The 25038-nt window shown below is 42.9% G+C and overlaps 1 protein-coding gene across 1 annotated transcript in view; it reads right to left on the bottom strand.

The window, feature by feature from the left end:
• ROCK2 (Rho associated coiled-coil containing protein kinase 2) overlaps positions 1-25038 on the bottom strand; it is a 428174-nt gene that overhangs the window by 366362 nt on the left and 36774 nt on the right. Inside the window, exons 3-4 of the mRNA XM_030198858.1 lie at positions 8424-8561; positions 3522-3782 (exon numbers count right to left, since the gene is read on the bottom strand). Coding sequence (XP_030054718.1) covers positions 3522-3782; positions 8424-8561 — 399 coding nt within the window. The remainder of the gene's footprint in view (positions 1-3521; positions 3783-8423; positions 8562-25038) is intronic.

Raw genomic sequence — 25038 nt, 5'->3', positions numbered from 1 at the left:
CTTTCCACAATGTGATTTTCCGGATTTAATTTGTGATGTGCTATCTCTCACTGTTACCAATAACCTACCCTTCAATTATGGGCTGCTCATGTCTTTGTCAGTGGGCACACTTACAAAATCAGCAAGGGATCAAATACTTATTTCCCCCACTGTACATCTTGGTATGAACATATAAACAGATGCTTCAGAGTTTTCAAATGAAAAATCTTCAGGAAAGTGGTGCAACTAGCAGAATAAAGAGTTTGCCGTCTTCTATCCACTTAACTTCCTATTCATGTTTCTGATCTTTATGTTTTGTGATCTGCCTAACTCTCCTTTGTGGGTAGACAGCTGACTATAAGTACAGAACTGAATTAAATTAAAGCCCTTCCCCACCCTACTCAAAACACATTTTCTCTATGCCTTAATTTAATGTATATGCCTGTTGAAAATAAAAATGAAGCTTTTTTTTTTTTTTTTTACATTTGTACCCCGCACTTTCCCACTCACGGCAGGCTCAATGCGGCTTACATGGGGCAATGGAGGGTTAAGTGACTTGCCCAGAGTCACAAGGAGCGGCCTGTGCGGGGAATCAAACTCAGTTCCCCAGGACCAAAGTCCACCACCCTAACCACTAGGCCACTCCTCCACTCTTGTGGATAGAGTATTATATGCTCTAAATCCACTACTCACTGTTGTCTATAAATGCATCCTTGATTTCAAGCTGCAGTAAAAAGGTGCAAACCTGTACCATTCTAGTCAAATGTTTGGAACAATGGTACTGGCTCTGTGGGCTGGAGTCCTGTTTTAGGAGTACCCTACTGGTTGGGAAAAAAATTAAACTGTAGCATTAATAGTTCATGGCCAGTAGGTTTCGGGGTTTGTTTGTTTTTTGTGCTTCAGGACAAAAATGAACAGCCAAACAGTGTGCCACAGGAGAAGGATTGCAATACACAGCAGCATAATAAGTTGGAACTTTTCTATTATCTTTTTTTGGACTTCAGTTTTCTAACAAAGCACAACAGTTAGCAGCTTCATAATCAAACTTTGCTCTTTCATAAGAGACACTTAAAAGGTCATGGCTAAGGAATAAAACTTTCACTTATGTGATTTCTCACTTGCTGAGTTTCAACAGCTTGTTTTGAAAGTAAAATAGATTCATGAAACCTTAATAAAAATAAGTTATAATAATTGCTGTAATTTAGCAACAGTAAATACAGCAGCTCTGATCTCACTGCATCTAAAACATGACTCAACAACTCATAATTCAATGTTTAAAAACCCAGGTCAAATATTAACATTTAAACACACAGAAATCACACTTTTATACAAATTCTTCTTTTTCAGGCCAGGTCAAGTTCTCCAGGGCTTTTTTCAAGTTTCAGGTTACATACTGACAGTCAGCCACATCAGATCCAAACTTAACATATTACTACTACTACTAACTAGCATTCAGTTATAACTAACATTGCTCTGCTAGCCCTGTTATATACTGTAAACTGTTCAAACTGCATTATGCTACAACACACTAGCTGCCTTTCCTCAGAGACAACAACTGTTATTCTCAAATTGGGTGCCCAGGAAAAGAATTTAGGTGTCATCATTCATGATATGTTGAAACCATCTGTTCAGTGTGCAGCATTAGCTGGTCACTTGCCTGCCTGGTGCAAAGGTGGAAGACGTCACGTAGATAGGAACTTAGATATTGTTGGGGAGGAGCCAGCTGTCTTGGTACATATGGGTACCAATGACACAGGAAAATGTGGGAAGGAGGTTCTAGAAGCCAAATTTAGGCTCTTAGATAGAAAGCTAAAGTCCAGATCCTCCAGGGTAGCATTTTCAGAAATGCTCTGCAGTCCATGAGCAGGACCCACGAGGAAGTCAGAGCTACGAAGTCTTAATGCATGGTTGAAACAATGGTGCAAGGATGAGGGATTTAGATTTGTTAGGAATTGGGCAACATTCTGTGCAAGGGGGAGACTGATCCTGATAGACTCCACCTTAACTGGCATGGAACCAGGCTGCTGGCACAAATTTTTAAAAAGAAGATAAAGCAGCTTTTAAACTAGAATGGTGGGGGAGGGGGAGGGAAAAAGCAGACAGTTGCCCAGGAGCACATGGGTCAGTGTGGAGTATCCTTGATGGATGCTACTGAGACTGGACATTTAGGGAATCCCAGTAACAATGCTGAAAGAAAGCCAAGTGTGTTTAAGGAGAGAGCAGGGTAAAGGATGCGCAGTACCCTTTTAACTTGTACTTATGTAAAAAAAATACAATCAAGTGCCTGTATACAAATGATAGAAGCCTAAAAAATAAGATGGGGGAGTTACAGTGTATAGCACTAAATGATGAGGTAGATATAATAGGCATCTCAGAGACTTGGTGGAAAGAGGACAATCAATGAGACACTGTGTTAACTGGATATGAATTGTACTGAAATGATCAAAATAATAAATTGGAGGGGAGGGGGGTTGCGCTATATGTTAAAGAGGGAATTGAGTCAAATAAAATAAAATTCCACATGAAACAGCAGCGTGGAATCATTATGGATAGAAATGCCATGTGTGAAGGGGAAGGAGTGTTCTTGTAGGGCTGTACTACCTCCACAGGGACAGAATGAACAGATAGATGAAGAAATATTTACAGAAATTAGGAAGGCTGGCAAACTGGGCAACAGTATAATAATGGGCGATTTCAATTACCCCAATATTGACTGGATAAATGTTACATCAGGGAGCGTCAGGGAGATAAAATTTCTAGATGTATTAAACAACTGCTTCTTGGAGCAACTGGTCCAGGAACCGACAAGAGAGGGAGCCATTTTAGATCTACTCCTTGGTAGCGTGCAGGGCATAGCACAAAAGGTAACAGTGTTGGGTCCCCTGGGAAACAGTGATCATAACATGATCAAGTCTAAGCTAATATCTGGAATGAAGCCACAAAGGAAATCTACTGTAGCTCCATTTGATTATCAGCTCCCAGGTAAGTTCTTGCTCTGCCCTGACTCCATCTCGGCACTAACCAGATAGTGCCACTGTGGTCAGTAGCACTGCCCAGTTAAGTGCTGCTGAATATTAGTGGCAGAGCTGGCCAAAGTGATTTAATCAGGCAGGAACCCAGTTAAATCATTTTGAATATCTACCCCTTTATTTTTTCATCAATTTCTAGCAGAAACCTAACTAAAAAGGAGGTATGTTTAAGCTGAGTTTTATAATTACTTCTGTGTCATTTTTTTTAAGTAACATTTTACTTATTTACAATCAATGGTTTACATATTGCATACAGGTACTATTTTATGTATGCTTTATATGTGTGATTTCTTAAAGGCAGAAGATAAATGCATTAAATTAAATCTAATTACTTAAAGTTGCCATTTATCCTATAGACAAGATTTATCACCTCTATGATCCCCCATAGCTCATTCAAGCTTCAGACAGAGGAACAGCAACTAGAACCCTAACAATGACCTCCAAAACTCCAGGTTACAATTTACTACTAGTAAAATAAATCACCTCAATGTAAAATACTAATTTAATGCTTACCTCATCCATCTTCATACAAGTGCCAAAATCTGCTAATTTCAGGTGACCATATTTATCCAAGAGCATATTATCAGGCTTCACATCTCTGTGTATTAAACCCATTGAGTGAATCGCATTAAGAGCGAGGACAACTTCAGCCGTGTAGAATTTCGCCCATTTTTCAGGCATATCATAATTGCTCATAAGGTTCACAAGGTCTCCACCTGGCATATATTCCATTACCATGTACAGATATTTTTCATCTTGAAAGGCACAAGAAAGCTGTAAACCACAAAAAAAAAATTGTTTGAATAATTTACGCAGGATCATTAAGTAGTCATAGAAAACAAATCCACAGTTAGGCTTCAATAAGATCCACTACCCCACAACTCTATAAGTTTAAACATCTGATCACAAGCACAGCAAATACAAAGTGCATTAAAAAAAAAAAACTAATCTTTTTCCATCAACCATATTAGTGCTTTCTTGAAGAGTAGCCCAGAGCAGTGGGCTGACAATTAGATACTCTTTGTGACCATAGGCAAGTCAGTTAAACCTCCATTGCTTCAGATACACACTTACTGTTGGATTCTATATAGTGCGCCTACAGATCCGCACTGAACAAAACACGTAACTTAACTGACTTAACAAGCCAATCAGAATATTTAACAACACTTAACAAGCAATGAGCACTAGTTGGCAATAGAATTTATGCACATAGCTCGTGAAGCAGATTCTGTAAGGAACTGCACCTAAATTCTAAAGCGTGCAGTTCAAAAAGGGCATGGCAATGGGCATGGAAATGAGCATGTCACAAGCGTTCCAAAATTTACACGCGTTATAGAATACTGCCGAGTGCAAGTAAATCAATGCACCAGGATTTAAGCCATGTTTTTGTTGGTGTAAATGGATGCGAGTAGTTTTAAGCACCAGGATATCAACTAAGCGTACTCTATATACTGCTCCTAAACCTAGGCATCGCTTATAGAATACACAGGTGGAAATGCGGACTTTTTAGGCACCATATATAGAATTTGGCCCTTAAGGGCTCTTTTACTAAGCTGTGCTAGTAAATGGGCTTAATGCACCCTTACAAGACCAGAAAATGACACATAGAGAAACAAAAAGGCTGTTTTACAGCTGTGCTAATCAATAAAAATAAAATAAAACAGAGAAAATAAGATGATACCTTTTTTATTGGATTAACTTAATACATTTTTTGATTAGCCTTCGAAGGTAGCCCTTCTTCATCAGATAAGAAAAAAGCAAATGTTGATAAATAACAGTATATATAAGTGAAACATCAAAGCATTTCAATGATAGTCTCACAGGATGACAGTGGGGTGGGTTAGGTGAGAGACCGGGAGAGCCAGGAGGATGAGGGACAGGGAGATATGCATAGTGATAAGAGGATGACAAAGCAGTAGAATGTTATGGTTTATAATGGGCTAGAAAACAGATCTTTGTTAAGTCCTGTCTGGTGGGTGTCAAATATTTATTCATTCTGACTTCAAAGGTCTTACGTTCCTGGACTGAAGTTTCCTTTTAGTATTCTCAACATAAAATCATTGATATAGTGTTCTGGTTTTGTAAAGTGCTGCCCCACAGAGGTGACATTCTGGTTGGCACATCTATGTACGAGAAACCCACAGACAAATGCAGCTATCTCCACCACCCTTCACATACAAAAAAATCCATTATTCACAGCCAAGCCAAAAGATACCACTATATCTGCTCTGACCCAGAGGCCAGAGATAGAGACCTCAAAATCCTGACTGAATACTTCAAACAAAAAGGCTACAATCCCAAAATAATGTCCAAGAATGTTGCCTCCTCCCTCAAAAACACCCAGGAAAAATCTGCTACAGTACAAGGAAAAGAAAGCCACAGATAGAATCCCCCTTGTAATGACATACAACCCAGAGCTAGAAAAATTGAGAAAAATCATAAAAGATCTATAGCCACTACTCCAGGAGGATGCTGGCCAGTGCTGGCCTTAGACAGCCACCCAACTTAAAACACAGGCTAGTCAGAAGCAAGTTCCCAATAGAGACTCAAGAAGTAGAGAGTGGCATACATCCTTGCAATATATCCAGCTGCAAACTATGCCAAAACATTTCACAGGATCCCACAGTCATTCTATGAACTCTTTTTGTTGACATATGTAGGGACTAAGTGTTCCTTCACTTTGAGTGGGTGTTAAAACCTGGACACCACTTGACTCTTTTTGTAATAATAACTCAAAGTAACTGTGCACTCTTTCTATATATATTTGTAATACCTCTTATGCAGCATACAATATGTATCTTATGATAAACTAGGAATAAATGCCCGTTTCTGAGGGCAATGAAACGGGCGCTAGCAAGGGGCCCCCTCCCTCCGAGCTACTTGCCTTGTTCGGTGTTCGCGTCGCTGTGTGTGGGTAGGGTTTTTGGTTTTTTTTTGTTTGCTGCGCCTCCGTGGCCGTGCCTGTGCCGTTTCGGTTTCGGGCCTCGAGTGTTATAGCTCCGCCCTCGACGTCATGACGTTTTGACGCGAGGGCGGTGCAGACACTCCAGGGCACACCGGATATCTCGGGCGCCTCAACTTCCATGGAGGCTTCAGAACGTTGGGGTTGCCTTTTATATATATAGATAAGAATCTGTACCAATGGTTATTATTAGTCTGTTTATATTAGGTTCAAAGATTTTCAATAAAATGTTGGGGAAACAAAAATGTAAAAAGAAGACTTTCATCTGGAATTCATAGGGCTCAGTACATATATAAGCAACATATCAAGGTATTTGTAGCATGAAAGTAGCAATGCATTATTTCCCTACTTTCAGGAATACACATAAGAACGTAAGTGCTGCATTGCCATAATGGAAAAGACCAAAGGTCCATCAAGCCCAGTATCCTATTTCCAACAGTGGCCAATCCAGATCACAAGTATCTGGCAAGATCCCAAAATAGTACATTTTATGCTGCTTATCCTAGAAATAAGCAATGGATTTTCCCAAGTCCATTTTAATAATGGCTTATGGACTTTTCTTTTAGGAAATTATCCAAACCTTTTTTAAACCTTGCTTAGCTAACTGCTTTTACCACATTCTCTGGCAACAAATTCCAGAGTTTAATTACACAAGTGAAGAAATACTTTCTCTGGTTTTAAATTTACTACTTAGTAGTTTCATTGTGTGCTCCCAAGCCCTAATATTTTTGGAGAGTAACCAAGCAATTTACATCTACCCTTTCCACTCCTCTCAGTATTTTATAGATCTCTATCAATCTCCCCTCAGCTAACTCTTCAAGCTGAAGAGCCCTAGCAGCTTTAGCCTTTCCTCAGGGGGAAGTTGTCCCATCTCATTTATCATTTTTAGTCACCCATCTCTGTACCTTTTCTAATTATGCTACAATTAGGCTCAATGTGGCTTACATAGTACCATAATGGCGTTTGCCAAGTCGGTTGATAACAGATATAAGGTTATATTGTGGTCTGATGAGGTAGGTGTGTGTCAGGCATCATGAGGGTCAAAGGGAATGTAAATTGTTTATTGTCTCGTACGATCATTTAATTTCTGTACCTAGAAACACAGCATTGAACAGGCCACATGAATAAATACAGGGTAATCTACAATTACTACATTTATAAAGTCCTAGAAGCAGTCTTATGCAGGCACTTAGAAGAAAAAAAAGTCTCCTCTCCATGGAACATACAATCTAGTCAACAGATGTACACAGAGGACAAGAGTCACTATATGCATCAGAGATGCTAAAGTTTAAGGGAAAGAACAGGGGGGTCTGGTGTAGGAACAGGGATTGGATACCAGTAGTTGAAGTGAATTTCAGACAAACATGGCACATTTAATATAGTCTGAATGTTTGCTAGCATTTTCTCTCACTCTTTCCCTTTTCACATTGCAGGAGAATCTGTAATGGAATAAACCATAGTCTGATATGTGTCCATGCCTCCTGCTACTCAGGCTCACTGAGCAGGGATTGCTGTTGGGATTCTTCACACTGCATCTAGGGGGAGTTTTCTATAAGCCAATCAAGCATCACATAGTTTATCAACATAAAATAGCTCTGTGCATAGGAGCCAACTTTTCAAAATGATTGGTGGGGGGTGCTGAATTTTTTTTTTTTTACAGGTGGTGCATTCCCCCTCCCTCTCATCCCCCTCCCATTTTCTCCATCTCGTCCCCTCCCCCTCCCTCATCCCCCCCTCCACCTCCCTCCCAGTTCCAGGGTCCCCACCTCCCTCCCAGTTCCAGGCTCCCCCCGTCCCTCCCTCCCAGTTCCAGGGTCTCCCTCCCTCCCTCCCTTCGAGTTCCAGGCCCCCTCCCTCCAACTTTTAAAAGTCATCTATCTTACCTCGTCGGGGTTAGGGCGGCAGAAGGTAAAAAGCATGCAGGCTCGGCTCGGTGCTTAGTTGTTTTCCCTTCTTTCTCTCTCAGCTCTGGCTCCACCCTTGAGGAAACAGGAAATGAGGGCGGGACCAAAGCTGAGAGAGAAGGGAAAACATCTAAGCACCGAGCCGAGCCTGCATGCTTTTTACCGCTGCTGCCGCCCTAACCCTGACGAGGTAAAATAGATGACTTTTAAAATTTGGAGGGAGGGGGCCTAGAACTTGAAGGGGGGAGGGAGGGAGGGAGGGAACGAACTTCCGGTGGGTGAAATATTGGGGGTGCTCGAGCACCCACAGCACCCACGGAGTCGGCGCCTATGGCTCTGTGACAAACTGCATCTCTCTCAGTATTAGAACAGGTTACTGTGTCCCTAGGGACTATATAAGAGGATATCTGAAGACCACTGGAAAGACGCTAAAATGGAAACGGCAAGGACCAGAGGACTTCAACTACCCCAAAAACAATGAACACATGTACTGGAAATCTAAACTTTGTACAATACAATTGTTTTTGAAAAAAGTAGAACACTACTTACTTGAACCACCCAGGGACTATTAGCAAAGGCCATGATATCCCTCTCTTCCCAGAAAAAGGCTGAATCAGATCTTTTGATCATTTCAAATTTACTAAGCAGCTTCATAGCATACACTTTCTGTGATACTTTATGTCGAACCTGTTGTTTAAAAACGCAAAAGAAGAGAAAAGACATTCAGCTGAAAAAGCATGACCAATGTATTTGTGTTCTGTCTTCTTTGATTAATTACAACCACGACTGACTCCATTTACTCAAAGTGGAAAATGCTGTAAACAATTCCCAGAAAAAGCAGAGAGAACATATTTATAAGAAACTAGTTTTGTGTTCTTAAAGAATGTCCATCAACATACTGTATCTGATATATCAAATAATATTTTCCAGAAACAGTATGGTTATTTTTTGCCTAATAAATTTAAAAATGGCAAAATTCATGATTATGTCACCAAAGAGAAAATCAGAAGCAGCAAAATCAGAAGATGCTATATATAATTAATGGTAAATCTGCACTGTACTGTCTGCAGTTACCCAACAATAGAACAACTTTCTATGAAAATTAAAAAAAATTACTAACATGATGGTAAACAGTAGTGTTTCTTAAAAAGCATGCTATGGGAAAGTTCCTCCCATGCCATGGTAACAGCAGCCCTCAGATGATCCACTATTAGGATCCTTTTCTACCTTCTTGATATTGTCTTCTGCCCTGGATGACATGATTTTCCACCCTTCCTACCATGAAGAGGAAGCATAAGAGGGCAGCAGGTCTTACATGCTGCCAACTCCTCTTATGGCTTCCATCTGACTCTTTACCCAAATACTATAAAGCTAGATGAAAGCTGGCAAAAGGCAGTCACAAGAAAATCCCCACAACTCTCTAGTGGTAGTTCTTCATACAGGCTAATGGAGTCCTAGTAATGAACTATAACTGAGTCAGTGCGTTATTTCTGGCAGCTTAACTACTACTCCCTTAAGGCTGCTGGCATTATTGTAGAACATTGTAGCACTTCTAATGGTGGCTGTAGCCCAAAAGAGTTCTAGTAAACTTTATTTGGCCATCTTTACTGTTCATTACAAATTCCAACATTCAGTATAAAAACAAAGTTAAAAATATACTTTCCAGCAGTTCCAAAAAAAAAAAAAAAAGTATGACTTTTGCCAGCCACCCCCAGTAGTATCAGAGAACAGTTGCTACCAGCCATAACCACCCCCCCCCCCCCCAAACCACCACCACACTAAACCTGGGAAAAAGCTCTTCTCCCAACTGCATCAGGTTCCCATCTCTTATCATAATTTTAATCACATCGAGGCACTCCTCATTCCTGCAGACATGCACCTTATGCCTCACTGCTACTTCTCCAGTGCCTCATTCTCATGACTTCTGCTTCTGCCTACTCTACTACTTCTACTGCAACCTAAAACACATGTGAGGGTACCTCCATGTCCTGTCGCCAAGGTATGCTACATTTAGGTTGTTTTCCATTACCTTCTATTCAACACTGTCAGCCTAGTCCAGTTGACACGTCCTGCATGCTTCTGCTCCTTCCTGCATCTCCATTCCTGACACTATCTTTACACACCCCACACGGTACACTCTCTGACCTACCACACAACCCCCTCACCTATCACAAACAATCACCCAACCCTCTTTTTTTGAATTTCGAAAAGTCTTTATTGAAAGCCAAGCAACAATAAACAGGAGTACATAATTTACAACAAGAAAGACCCCAGCGAGCAATAAAAGCACAAACCATGAACACTCGGCCTGGATTAAACAAACAAAATGGAAGAACAAAACTTCTAAACATTTTATAAAGTATTGGAGGAGGAAGTGACGTCACCGTCAGAGATGGCCGCTTGATGTTTGAGCTCCGACGAGGCAGCAGTGAAAGCAGCGATTTTCCCCCAGCGAAACCGCGATCGCGAATTTAGGCGGTCAGAGTCCGGAGATCGATGGCGACCCGAAAGCGCCTGGAGAAATTTAAATTTAGCGCTGATCAGCGGGACGGAGCGGCAACATCGAGTCGCACCCCGCGCAAGGCGCGAGACAAAATGGCGGACGCGGACTCGGGCTCTGATACAGAGGGGCTGATGGAGCAGCAAGAAAGCGATACTGAACTCACGAAGCAGGAGGTAACGCGCTGGTTTAAAGCGCTTAAAGCTGAAATGGCAGCAGTGAGGAAAACAATCAAGGATGCAGTGGTGGACATCCAGAAAGAGGTGAGGGAAATCAGCAGCAGGGTGGAACAGGCTGAGGAAGCACTGGAGCACGTGGAGGGAGACATCTTGGAGTTGAAAAATGAGATTGGCTCTCTGCGTGCAGAGAAAGATAAAATGCAGCTGGATCTTGAGGACTTAGAAAATAGATCCAGAAGAAATAATTTAAGATTCAAGGGGGTCCCGGAAACGTACCAAAATATGGACTGTACTAAGGTGGTAAAAGCAATTTGTGCCTTTATCTTGGCATCTGAAGGAGACGAGCACATGCTTGGAGATGGGACAGAGATACAATTTGATAGGGCACACAGAAGCCTGGGACCCCGAAGAGATAAGCAGCCCAGAGATATAGTGGCATGCTTTAAGGATTATAAGACTAAAGATCTGGTCTGGCGTAAAGCAAGATTGATGGGTGAAATTCCCTGGGACAATCAAACAGTGCTAGTATTTCAAGACCTGGCCCTGGGCACGCTGCAACGAAGACGAGAGTTTCGGGACTTGACCAAGTTTCTTCAACAGGCTAATTACAGGTACAGATGGGCTTTCCCATTTGGCTTGCAGCTTACAGTAGAGGGCCAAACGAGGCGGGTGACCTCGCTGGCTGAAGCGTGGAAAGTGCTGAAGGAGCTAGGCTGTAAAAATTTGCCTCCTGAAGGAGATACAGGAAAACCAGGAAAAGCAGCAACCGAGAAGAGAGGATCGTCGTGGCAAAAGGCGGGTTCTCGCAAAGGGCCGGGCTCCCACAGGCCAGAAATGGACAGAGTACCCTGATGGAAAGTATGAGAGACTACTGGTTTCAGTTCACCACAGTTATAGGTTGTTGAGTAGCCCTGGAGGGTTGCCAGACAGGGTTTGCAATAGTTTTCTTCTGTTATGAGTTCAGAGAATGGATGTCTATTACACTGTTATAATGTAATGAGTTTGGGAAATGTGGAGCAGAGGGAGAGGGAATACGAATTTTGGGGGAGGGGGGAAAACAGAGGGGGTGCCAGCTCTGGCGAGGGGTTATTTCCTTACAGTATTAGGCTGGCGGCAAATGGTACCGCTCAGCAACAGGGGGGAGGGAGGGAGGTACAGGGAGGGAAAGGGTTGAGGTTGGGAACTTGGAATGTGAATGGGTTAAATTCGCAGAGGAAGAGAAATTTGGTGTATCGGGAGTTACAGAGGAGTAGATGGGATATAGTCCTGCTGCAGGAGACACACATTAGGCGCCGAGAGGCACATTTATTACATCAGAGGGCTTACAGTGAATGTATTGCACACTTTGATAAAAGAGGGGGAAAGGTGGGCGGTTTAGTCATTTATATTCGGAAAGGGATTCCATTTGTAACTGATGACATTTATAGAGATGAATTGGGGTGCTGTTTAGCGGTCAGAGGGCTCTTATATGGGAAATCTGTGACAATTGTGAATATCTATGCACCTAATTCAGGTCAGGCAGAGTTTTTTGAGCATATAAGGGAGGAGCTTCTTCAATTTCAAAGAGGTGGGATGATTATGGGGGGAGATTTTAATTTATGGAATACATCTATGGATCACTCTAAGGGACACATTACAGTACACAAGCCTTATACTCGGAGTTTGAGGGCACTGGCCTCGAGATTAGATCTCCTAGAGGTTTGGCGACTTAAACATCCGACCCAGAAGGCATATACATTTTTTTCTCACTCTCAGAACTCATATACACGAATTGATATGATTTGGTGTAGCCGGGTCTTATGGGAACACGTTGTGGATGCAGATGTGGGGTCTATCTCAGTCTCTGACCATGCCCCAGTAGAACTTGACTTGAAGGGGTTGGGAGAAGAAGATAAACAGAGATTTTGGAGGCTTAATGAGGGAATTTTGGGCAATAAACAGGTATGTGAGGACTTACGCAAGGTAATTCAAGATTACTGTAATATGAATGACATGGGGGTGGTATCGGAGGGCACACTCTGGGATGCCTTAAAGGCGGTGGTACGGGGTCACCTAATTAAATGGGGCGCCAGGAAAAAACGGGAACGGGAGGCGAAAGAACTGGAAGCCAGGGAGAGGCTAGCCTACTGGGAGCGTAAGCATCAGGAAGGGGGGGTTAGGAGAGGAGTTGCGGGAGGTACGTAAATGGAGGGCGGCCTTGGATCAAATACAGGTTGAACGGGTGGAGTTCCTGAGGAAACGTCTCCAGCATAAGTTTTTTGAATTTGGCATCAATAGAAATCAAACAAAATAAAACATGGAAAAGAAAATAAGATGATACCTTTTTTATTGGACATATCTTAATACATTTCTTGATTAGCTTTCGAAGGTTGCCCTTCTTCGTAATAAGTCAGGGAGGATGCTGGCTAACTGTTTGAGACACCGTCAACGGGACTCGCTGATTACCAAAATTAAAGGGCAGGGGGATCAGATCCTTTATAAGGATAGAGATATTAGGAATCAATTTTTGAGATTTTATAGTACACTATATACTAGCACTATTGGGGTGGAGGGAGGTGAAATTAGAAAGGAATTGTGCTCTCTTAGGTTGCCCATTATCTCGTGAGGATTGTGAAAAGCTAGAGGCCCCCTTTCATTTGGAGGAAATTAGGCAGGTTATAAAAGGACTTAAAGGAGGGAAGGCCCCAGGAGTAGATGGATACTCTGCAAAGTTTTATAAAATCTTTGCTGGGGAGGTAGGGCCGTTGTTGGTAAGGGTGGGCAATGCTTGTTTTCAGGGCAGCTCCCTCCCAGCTAGTATGCATGAAGCTGGTATATCGCTTATACTGAAACCAGGCAAAGATCCTTCCGCATGTGGGTCCTATAGACCAATTTCACTAATTAATTTGGATGTTAAGATTCTCTCCAAAGTCCTTGCGAACAGATTAGGGGGGATATTGCCCAAATTAATCCACCCAGATCAATCAGGGTTTGTGGCGGGGAGACAAGTAGCCGATAATATACGTCGTACACTGCATATTATCTGGGAGGCTCAACAGAAGGGTCGACCTATGGCTTTGCTAAGCACAGATGCTGAAAAAGCCTTTGATAGGGTGGAGTGGCCCTATCTATGGGAGGTACTGAGGCATCTAGGTTTTGGAGAGGGGTTGATAGGATGGTTGCAAAGGTTATATGAAGGACCCTCGGCGCGGATCAAGGTAAACGGGGGGGTATTCTAATGCATTTAAGATAGGGAGAGGTACGAGGCAAGGCTGCCCACTATCTCCCTTGTTATTTGCGATATCGATTGAACCGCTGGCGCAGAGGATAAGGGAGATGGGTGACATAAAAGGGATGGTAGTAGCGGGCAGGGAACATAAGCTAGCATTATTTGCTGACGATATTCTGTTTTTTGTCACGAGTACCCTGACGACTTTGCCAAACTTGGTGAAAGAGCTCAATCAATTTGGTAGGATTTCAGGTTTTAAGATAAACTATGACAAGTCTGAAGTTCTGGGGGTGTCTATCCCACATGGTCGACTGGTAGAAGTGCTCCAGGGGTTCTCATTTCGACTAAAGAAGGGCAATATCAAATACTTAGGGGTCCAGATACCCTCTGAGTTGAATCAGCTATATTCACTAAATTATGGGCCGTTGTTTCAACAAGTACATAGAGATATGGCGGAATGGCAGGGTAAATGGCTATCCTGGTGGGGGAGAATAGCTACAGTACGAATGAATATCTTACCCCGGATTTTGTTCCTGTTCCAGACTTTGCCTATACAGGTACCTAAAAGGGAAATAAATAAGCTTCAGGGGGAGATTATGAAATTTATATGGGGGGGGGGTAAAGCTCCGAGAATACATAGGAAATTGATGTGGAAGTCGGTAGACCTGGGGGGAAGGGGGGTGCCCAATTTGGAATGGTATTTTTGGGCTGCACAGGAAAAGTTTGTAGTGGCATGGAGTCAGGAGGCTCCATCGGTGGTGGCTAGTTTAGACCAAGAGATGGTGCAGGGTTATAAGTTGAAGTCGGTTATATGGGCTTCAATAGAACCAAGGGTATACGGTCAAATGACAACAAACCCATTTGTGAACCATCTGTTGACCTTGTGGGCTTCTTTCAGAACAAGGTTCTGGCTGAAGAGGAAAACTTCCACACTGGCAGGTATAGGTGGGGAACCGGCTTTTCAAATGGGAATGGGTCACCAGGTTGCAGGGTGGTGGGAAGAGGAGGGGTTGATTTGTTTCAGGGATCTCCTGGATGATGGGGAGTTAAGACCGTTAGAGGAGATCCGGGAACAGTGTGGGGGAGATGCGGGAGATACTTATTTTTATATACAAGTCAAGCATTATATGAGCCAACAAGGGTGGTTGAGGAGGGACCCGGAAGAATATGAGGAACTTGAAAATTTTTGGGGATCATTGGGGAAAATGAGAAGAGTTATATCTATGTTGTACAAATTGATTAGAGGTAGATCTTTTGAGAAATGTGCTTATATGATAAAATGGGAACAGGATCTGCAACGGGAGTTTACAGTAAATGAGTGGAAGGCTATAGTAGTAGAAGTCAAAAAGCTTCGAATTGTGTGTTGTTAAAAGAAAATGCCTTTAAGATATTGTCGCGGTGGTATTATACCCCGCATCGATTACATGATATGTTCTCCTCGGCATCCCCACTGTGTTGGAGGTGTGGAGATGAGGAGGGGACTTTCTTGCATATTTGGTGGTCATGCCGAACTCTACAACCATTTTGGAAAACAGTAACGACAAAAATTTCAGAAAGCACGAATAAGCCGTTCCAATGCACGCCGCCCTGGTGTCTTTTTGGGTCTCGGTAACAGAAGAGGAACTAAATGGCAAAGACGCCTTAAGAGGATTTGTTTAACAGCAGCTAAGAGTGTCATTGCAATGCACTGGAAGAAACAGATGGCTCCCTCAGAGCTGGACTGGACTCTGAAACTTTCCCTGGTCGGGGAACTGGAGCAGCTAACGGACAAAAGAATGGGAAGGTACAACCCATCTTCTGAACTGTGGTCTCGATTTCAGCGATTAACCCAATAAGGACAGTTGAAATAGAGCTGGGAGGGGGAGGAGGGAGGGGAGGGGGGAAGGGGGGGGGGAAACGTGGGGAAAAATGAATACGTTTACATTGTTGTATTGTAATGATGCTTAATAAAAATACTCAAACATTAAAAAAAAAACATTTTATAAAGTATTTTACAATGAACCCACCCCCCTCTCCACACACACACACATAACCCAACCCCCCCCCCCCCTCACACTCATACAAAAAAAGGAAAGAAGAGGTGGAGAAAATGGGCATCAGTATTCTCAAAAAGACCCACAGATGTCACTCCTCTCCCAAAGCCCTTGTATATCCCCTCAAAGAACCTAGAGAACAAACAGAAATAAACAACATATCAAGAAGAACAATAAAGCAAAAATAGGGACCAAATGTGTTCCCATTTAGCCAAGGTATAGTTGCAAACTGCCAATAAACGCTCCATTTCACATACATAACACAGCCTGGTCATCCAATTGACCAAAGGCGGCTCCTTGAGTTGTTTCCAATGAGCTGCCAGATTCACCTGAGTGACACACAATGTGTGTCTCACAAAGAGTGACTGATAACGAGTGAGACCCGGTGGCTTCTTAGAAAACAAAAAAAAACTAGAAGCCACAGAATAGAACGGTCCAACTAATGTTTTAAATTACACTGGACAGCCTTCCAATATGCCCGAACCTTAACACAACTCCACCACATACCCATCATTTCCACAGTCCCACATCTCCTCCAACAGAGAAGGGAAGAATCCAGAAACTTATTGTGGAGGCGGGCCGGGGTAAGATACCAGCAGTAGAAAACAGGGCCTTTTCCACTGTATTCCAGTAGTCATCTCCAAGAGTATCCCCAATACAGAGTGCCAGTTAATGCAATGGAAAGTATAAGGGCAAGAGGTTTTCCATTGGAATCTATATAGAGATGAAATCAGACCGAGTGCCCTTTGAATCTTCGCCAAAATCTTCAAAGGAGTCCTCTCGCAACACCCGCTGCTTTACAGAAGGTGCAGTCAAGCAATGTCTTCATTGAGTATAAGCATACACCTCGGTGGGCAAAAGGTTATACTCTTCGGCTAGGGTAGAAAAAGGAATCAAGTGATCCTCAAACAACTGACCCAAGTGGCCAACCCCAGAGAGGCCCAGCGAGTAAAAGCACCAGGTTCAAGACCTGGAAAGTCACAAGATGATCTGGTCAGGTTTTGTGAACAGGGCGTCCCAATAGTAAAAAGTAGTAGAAATGGAACAGCAAAGTACCTGAGAAATTATGATGCTTTCGAGGAAGTCACATTAAATGATGCAACAATCAAGGGCCCATAAGGAATTGCTCCAAATGAACCCAGAGGTTTTAAGGTCGGGCCGGAAACCACTCGAGGGCAGCACAAGCCTGTGCAGCTTTGCAATACCAAAAAAACATTAGGAACACCCAGGCCCCTTTCTTTTTTATAGGCCTGATAAAGAAAAGATCAGGGAAGGCATGGTCGCTTGTTATGCCAAATAAACCACACCAAATGGTCTTGTAAATCCGATAAAAAGCCTCAGGATAAATCGCAACAGGAGCACTTGGAACAAATACATCAAGAGAGGCAAGACGTTCATTTTCAATGTGGCAATCCAACTAAATCAAGACAAGTCTATGTCATCCCATCGATCTAGGTCACAATAAATGTCTCTCACCAGACCTGGATAATTAGCAGAGAACAAATCAGAGAAAGATGGAGTTAAACCACCACCAAGGTATCAAATCCCCTGGCACATCAAATGGAAGGAGAACGAGGACTTAAGCTGATCTAAGAATCCCCCCCCCAGTATGCCAATGGGCATAGCTTGAGTCTTGGCTAATTTTAAAACCTGACACAGCCAAATATTCCGCTATCACTCACAAGTTGTTAGGGAGAGAAATCAATGGGCGAGTCAGGGAAAGTAAAACATCATCAGCAAACTGCAAACGATTCCATCACCATGGCAAACAACATTGGGGACAAGAGCCACCCCTGTTGAGTACCCCTTGTAAGAGCAAACGAAGCTGAATGGACTCCATTAATACACACACAAGCTCTATGGTAGGAACAGAAGGCCTGAATCCAGCAACAAAAACAATCATCAAAGCCAAAGAGTTCTATCACCTTCTCCATAAAAGGCCAATGAACCCTATCAAATGCCTTCTCAGCATCTAAGCCGAGAAGGCACAAAGGAGTATTCTCTTGTTTTGTATAACAAGTCTACCGTGCATCGTACATTATCCAGAGCATGCCTATGGGTCACAAAGCCCACTTGGTCCAGGTGTATGAGAAAAGGAAGGGAAGCCACCAATCGGTTAGCTAAGACCTTCACTAAGAATTAAGCAGAGAGATGGAGTGAAAAGTGGCACAGTCAGTCTTACCTTTCCCAGGTTTGGGAAAAACAGCAATCCACGCTTCCATCATGGAAGGTGGAAGCTCCCCATCTTTTCTGACAGCATTAAGTATCTCCACCAAAAAAAAAAAAAAAGTTCTCCAGCAAAATGTTTGTAAACTTCATTAGGGAGGCCATCCAAACCTGGGGATTTTACCCACAGGCAGCCTTTTGAGGACTTTCTGCACTTCAATAGAAGTAACTGGGTGCTCCAAACCAGAATGTTGCTCTTCTGTTACAGTAGGGAGATCTTGAGCAGAAAGATAAGTGTTGATAGCAGCGGGACTAATATTAGGTTCCATAGTATAAAGGGCTTGATAGTATTCCTGAAAGCACGTACGAATCAGGGAGGAGCGAACCACAGTCTGGCCCCCCTCATCTCGATGAGCTCGAATCTTGCGAAGTTTACTACCCAGAGAGTGGCCCGGTTTATTATAATGGTCATAGTGAACTTGTTTATGTTTAAGATTTACCATAGTCAATTGTTCAGAGAAAATATCATCCAGTTGAAGTCAGGAGGCTTGGAGTTCACTCAAAATAGAAACAGAGCCTCTCTCACCTTATAATGTTCCTCAAGAGAACACATTTTTTCTAAGAAAGCAGCTACCTGAGCCTTCTGAGCCAAGGTTCTCTTACTGGCCTGCTGAAGGAAATAACCACAGGAAACTGCTTTTAGAGCATCCCAGACAATGCCCAACGATGGACCTGAAAGGACATTACTGTTAAAATAATCTTTAAACAAGGATCTATAGCCCATGATAATATCAGGGTCTTGGAGTAAGAGGGTATTCAAAGTCCACCTATCATCTCACTCTGCCTCACAAAGCAAGGGGACAATGGACCACACTGGAGAGCGATCATAAATAGTAATGTTTCCATTAGCAAAGCCACTTCCTCCCTCCCCTCTCAGGAACAACTTATCCAGAAATATATAATCTAAACATGATTATGTCCCACGGGAGTGTGAGAAAAAATTGTTATCCCTATCAGAGGGATGCTCAAACTGCCATGAGTCATACAGGGCAAAGTCATCATCTGTCACAAGTGCTTGTCTCCCTGGTGGAAGATCAGAGCTGGTAGCACCCCCCGAACAATCAAGGGCAGGATTTATGGTCGCATTGAAATCACCTGCACAATTAATTTACCCTAAGCAACTTAGAACTAAGATGGGTAAAAAAAAAAAAAAAAAGATTCCCAATGTTCATTTGGAGCATAGATCGAGACCAAAGTCACCACAGAATGATCCAGCATAAGATGCACAAAACGTACCTGCCCTTTTCATCTCTTTTGATCTTCTGCACCTGTACCTGGACAGACGCATGTACCAAAATGACCACCCCTCATGTTTTTGAGGCATCATTGGCTGAAGCACAAAAAATATGAGGGTATTGGGGATGACTCATGAATTCTTCATGGTCTCTTAAAATGTGTTTTCCTGTGGTTGAAAATGAATTAATTCCTTCAAAAGTCTTTGGCGTTTGTTAAGCCCTTAACATTATAAGTCAAGATCTTTACATCAGCACCCAGAGAGGAGAAAAAAAAATATATATATATACAGTGCACTTCATTTAAGTGGACGTCGGATAAGCGCATGCTCTGTTTAACTGCATGCCATAGTTCGGTCCCGTTTTTGGTGCCATCAATTTCTATGGGGACAAACTTTGGTTTAGCGCACCACTGATAAGTGCAAGATTTGCTTATATGCATGGTTTAAGACCGCTCCTCTGCAGGGAAGACTCCGCATAAGCGCGTGCACATAATATGGAATCCGATTGGCGCGTGACAACCGAGATTTCAAATTTACTGCCCCTTTAACTGTCACAGGCAGAATAAGTGAAAGAATGTTGTTAAAGTGTACACTGGAGGAGGAGTCGTCGTGCAACTGTAAGACTTTAACACTGACTGAACGAATAGAAGTTCTTAAAAAATTAGAAAACAAACCAAGTCAAGCATCTATTGCTAAAGAATATGGTGTCAATCCCAGTCAAATTTCACGTATCTTGAAGCAGAAAGATCAGCTTCTGGAAGACTGGCAAACCAATACAAATCCACAACGGAAATGAAAACGGGCGGGAAAAGCTGAGGAGGTAGAAGATGCTCTTCTTCAGTGGTTTTCTCAAGTCAGGAGCAGACAGTTTCCTGTCAGTGGTCCACTGCTTATGGAGAAAGCTAATCAGCTAGCTGAAAGTCTTGGACTAACTGAATTCAAAGCCACTGTTGGATGGTTGGAAAGATGGAAAGAGAGGAACAGCATAAAATTCAATAAACACCATGGTGAGAAACAAGACGCTGATGACTTTGGTGCTGAAAATTGGATTGTTTCAGTTCTTCCTACCATCTTGAACGAGTTTGCACCTCGTGACATTTTCAATGCTGATGAAAGCGGTCTCTACTGGCAAGCGATTCCTGATGGAACACTTGCATTCAAACAAGCCGAAACTACAGGAGGTAAAACATCGAAGGACCGACTGACAATCCTCCTTTGCTAAAATATGGATGGAAATGAGAAGTTGGAACCACTCGTCACTGGAAAGAGAAAACAGCCCCGTTGCTTCAAGAATGTTAAGCGACTTCCTGTGTCATACGAGGCTAACGCAAATTCATGGATTACTGGGGAAATTTGGAAGCAGTGGCTAAAGAAGTTAGACACTAGAATGCGGACACAAAAGCGTCAGATTTTCTTGCTTTGTGATAATTGTGCTGCACACAGTGATGATGTCAGGCTGTCCAACATCAAGGTGGTCTTCCTGCCACCAAACACTACCTCTCTGATCCAACCTATGGATCAGGGCAGAATAGCCAATTTCAAACAACATTATTGGGCTCTTGTGCTACGTCATCTGATGAGCGTTATGGATGACCAGACTGGCAAGGATAAACGTGTTGAACTGGCTCGTAATCTATCACTGTTGGATTCCCTACATATGCAGAAAAAAGCCTGGAATCATGTTACACAGACAACCATTGTGAACTGCTACAAGCGGGCAAGCTTTGTTAGGGATGTGAGAGGGACAAAACAGATGCAGCTGTTGCAAACGCGTCAGATGAACAGGCTATTGACATCCCAGCCGGTGTTACTGAAGAGGAGTTTCATCACTACGTAGCTGTTGATTACAATCTACAAACAGCTGACGACAGCACTGATGTCCAGATATGCGCCTACACGCAGGCAATGGCTGATAATGAAACAGACAATGAAATGAGCAGCGAGGCACATACTGACGAGATTCAACAACCTCCTGTCACTTTTGCAAGAGTGCTGGAGAGTCAACACCGTGCGGGCCTATCTGGAGGCCACTGGATGTCAGTGTTATGACAGTTTTTACCGTCTGGCAGACGTAGTCTATGGAACTCACAGACACAAGAGTGTACAGAGGACTATGACTGATTACTTCAAGTAAGCCTAAAGTCAGTTAATGGAGACTGTATACTGTACTTATAATAAACAGTACTGTACATATGTTTATCAGATGTCAAGCTTCTTTGGGTCACAACGGTTAAGTCCACGCTCCAGTTAACTGCATGTATTTCTTTGGTCCCAAACCCCTGCACTTAAGCGGATTACATATATATATATATATATATTTTTTTTTTTCCTTATATAAGAAGAGGTAGAAGATACATCAGGGAGAACCCAAACCCTAATCCACACCCCATCACTAAAGTCACACTCCCCCTCCCCTCCAATACAGACATCATACAGCAGACAGCCAACTGACTTCTGAATGGAAACTGGACAACCTGACTCACCACACCAAATGAACCCCCCCACACACACACCCAAAGCAATTAGAGAAAGCCAATTTGTCTGAACCATCCACTCATTAACAAGCAAACAGGTAATAAAAGAACACCAGCTAGTGAAGCGAGAGAACATGTATTGAAAAGCAACCCGTCCACAGAACCAGGAGTAAAGAAAGGATCTGGAACCACCCCAAACACAAAGTCAGGCAGGGTCATCAATGGTGGATACAGTGGAGGTGTAGCCTAGTGGTTAATGCAGTGGACTTTGATCCTGGGGAACTGGGTTTGATTCCCAATGCAGCTACTTGTGACTCTGGGCAAGTCACTTAACCCTTCATTGCCCCAGATACAAATAAGTACCTGTATATGCTATGTAAACCGCTTTGAATGTAGTTGCAAAAACCACAGAAAGGCAGTATATCAAGTCCCATTCCCTCCATAGTGATACTTTTCTGAAGATTTTTGACTTTACCAGGCACCCGCTGCCATTTCTGAAGTTTAGCTTTAGTCACTGAAACTACCATATTGGGGGGGGGCAGAGCACTCGAAGCAAAGCCAACCTCATGTAGGATTTTCCAAGCCGCTGCCAGAGTCCAAACTTGGTGCATCTTCCCCCCTGCTGCAAAGCACAAAGCAAAAGGAAAAGCCCATCGATAACTAATCTTTTCTTTAAGCAAAATGTCTAAAACAGGTTTCATGTTCAATCTTTGAGTCAATGTGTACTGAGATAAATCTTGAAAAACAGAGATCAGTGCACCATTGTAATCCACAGTTGGGGCCTGACGTGCACTCTGTAAGGGGCACTCCCTGTCTATGAACTTCACAAAGCACGCTATGATGTCCCTTGGGGGTTGTCCATAGGGGTTCCAAGAGCCTGATGAGCCTGTTCCACCTGAGAAGCATCCCCCTCCGAGCTCAGAGTCATGAACAAAGCAAACACACAATAGTGGGGACATCTTCTGTAGTCCCACCCTCTGGGACGCCACAGAATCGAAGATTTTTGCGTCTCCCTCTATTTTCAATATTATCTACCTTATATAATAAATCCTTGCATCCCATCAATAGCTGCTGAAAGATTTTGAGTTAGACACAGAGATCCATTCCATGTGCTCTCAATTTGAGCCTCCACATCTTCCACACACCCACCAAGTTCACGAAGGTCAGCATTCAACACATGCATGCGTTTCAAGATTTCTTCCTTAGAGCCCTTAATTTCATCCTGAATCTCTGCTAGGCATCGTTTTATGTCACATGAAAGCCCCCGTTTTGCCGGGATTTTGCAGCCATGTATAGAGCAGAGTCGGAGTCCGAAGGAGATATAGGGGCAGGGGAAGAGGAAGCATGGATATGGGTCCCTTTACCTGTCTGTCGAGTGGAATGGCGTTCTCAGCCTCTTCTCGCAGAAGCCTTGCTCATGGCGAGAATCGTGTCGCATGGACCAGATCACCTCTGAGATGCAATTTAAAAGCGGATGGCTCCGGATTTGCTGGATATTGTGGGGTTATGGCGGAAGAAGTGGAGCTAGGTGGCCATTCAGCACTGTGAGGTCACTTTCTCAACCCAACACATTTACCTACTACACACCACGGCTGAGGTGAGAGAATACACGAGTGAGATTTTGAGGGAAGGGGAAATAAAGAAAGCCTGGGTGGCTCGGGACAGAGAGATAAGAGAGAAGAGAGTGTGTGCTTGAGCCGGGCTGGGAAGGAAGTGTATGTGCCCAAGTGAGCTTGAACAATTACACCTTGGGGAGTTGGTGTCCAAGGATCTGAAGGTGAAGAAACAATGTGATAAGGTGATGGCCGTGGCCAGAAGGATGCTAGGCTGCATAGAGAGGAGTATAACCAGCAGAAGAAAGGAGGTGTTGATGCCCCTCTACAAGTCGTTGGTGGGGCCCCAGTTTTGGAGGCTGTATCTAGCTAAGGATGTAAAAAGACTGCAAGCGGTGCAAAGAAAAGCTATGAAAATGGTATTGGATTTACACTGCAAACCGTACGAGAGACATGCCGACCTGAACATGTATACTTTGGAGGAAAGGAGAAACAGGGATGACATGATAGAGATGTTCAAATATTTGAAAGGTATTAATCTGCAAACAAACCTCTTCTGGAGATGGGAAGGTGGTAGAACTAGAGGACATAAATTGAGGTTGAAGGGGGGCAGACTCAGGACTAATGTCAGGAAGTATTTTTTCACGGAGAGGGTGGTGGATACATGGAATGCCCTCCCACGGGAGGTGGTGGAGATGAAAACGCTAATGGAATTCAAACATGCATGGGATAAACACAAAGGAATCCTGTTTAGAAGGAATGGATCCATGGAATCTTAGTGGAGATTGGGTGGCAATGCTGGCAATTGGGAAGCAAAACCGGTGATTGGCAGACTTCTACGGTCTACGCCCTGATCGTGACTAAATAGATAGGGATGGGCTGGAGTGTAAATTTTAAGGGGCTTCGACGTTAGCGTCAGAATTTTTAGTACAAGAGTGCTGGGAAGACTTCTACGGTCTGTGCCCTGAGAATGGAAAGGAGATATCAAACTCGGGCATACATATAAAGTAAAATGAGTTTATCTTGTTGGGCAGACTCGATGGACCATACAGGTCTTTACCTATCACTTACTATGTTACATCAGACAACAAGGAACAGAGAAACACAGTGAGACTGACTACTGGCAATGAAGACTGATTGACAAAAGTGTGACTGCTGAGCATCACAGTGGATTCACAGATAAGAGTGGGCAGGGTTACTATTTTTCCTGGGGCTAGGTGAGAATCACTGTGCAACACACACAGGATGTGGTCTCATTAGTGTGTGCTATCTTCAGGATGACAAGACCACTGAAAATGCCCTCTAGGGAATTTCAGTAGGTCTCACGTGTTAAGATATAAATTTCTGGCTCAACCTCCATTGTAAATTTTAATATTTAATAGTCAAATAATTTTAATTATATAATAATACATTCTGTTTAACTAATGGCATGGAAAAAAAATTACTACAACATAGATGCTTACCATATGATTTTCAACTTGTGCTTTGTTGGGAAAAATCCCTAGTAAAATGATTCCCAACACATACAATTTAGGTGCTACCACGCATGAAATAAACCTGTAAGTATCATTCTTGTAAAGTGGGAGCTTTTAGGTGGTACTGTCTTTTTAAAAAGCCAGCAAAAAACAGTGTGGGAAAAACTATCAAGACCTCACAAATCTGTAGATGTTAGTTCTCTTCAGGATCAATACAGATCTTAAAATTCTACACTATTGCTATGAAATCAATTTTATAGCTTTTAAAATAGTTCATGCCTG

Source organism: Microcaecilia unicolor, chromosome 3 (assembly GCF_901765095.1).
Source record: "Microcaecilia unicolor chromosome 3, aMicUni1.1, whole genome shotgun sequence".
NCBI classification, from domain to species: domain Eukaryota; kingdom Metazoa; phylum Chordata; class Amphibia; order Gymnophiona; family Siphonopidae; genus Microcaecilia; species Microcaecilia unicolor.
The sequence above is the reverse complement of the archived record's forward strand: the minus strand, read 5'-3'. Positions and strand labels throughout refer to the sequence as shown.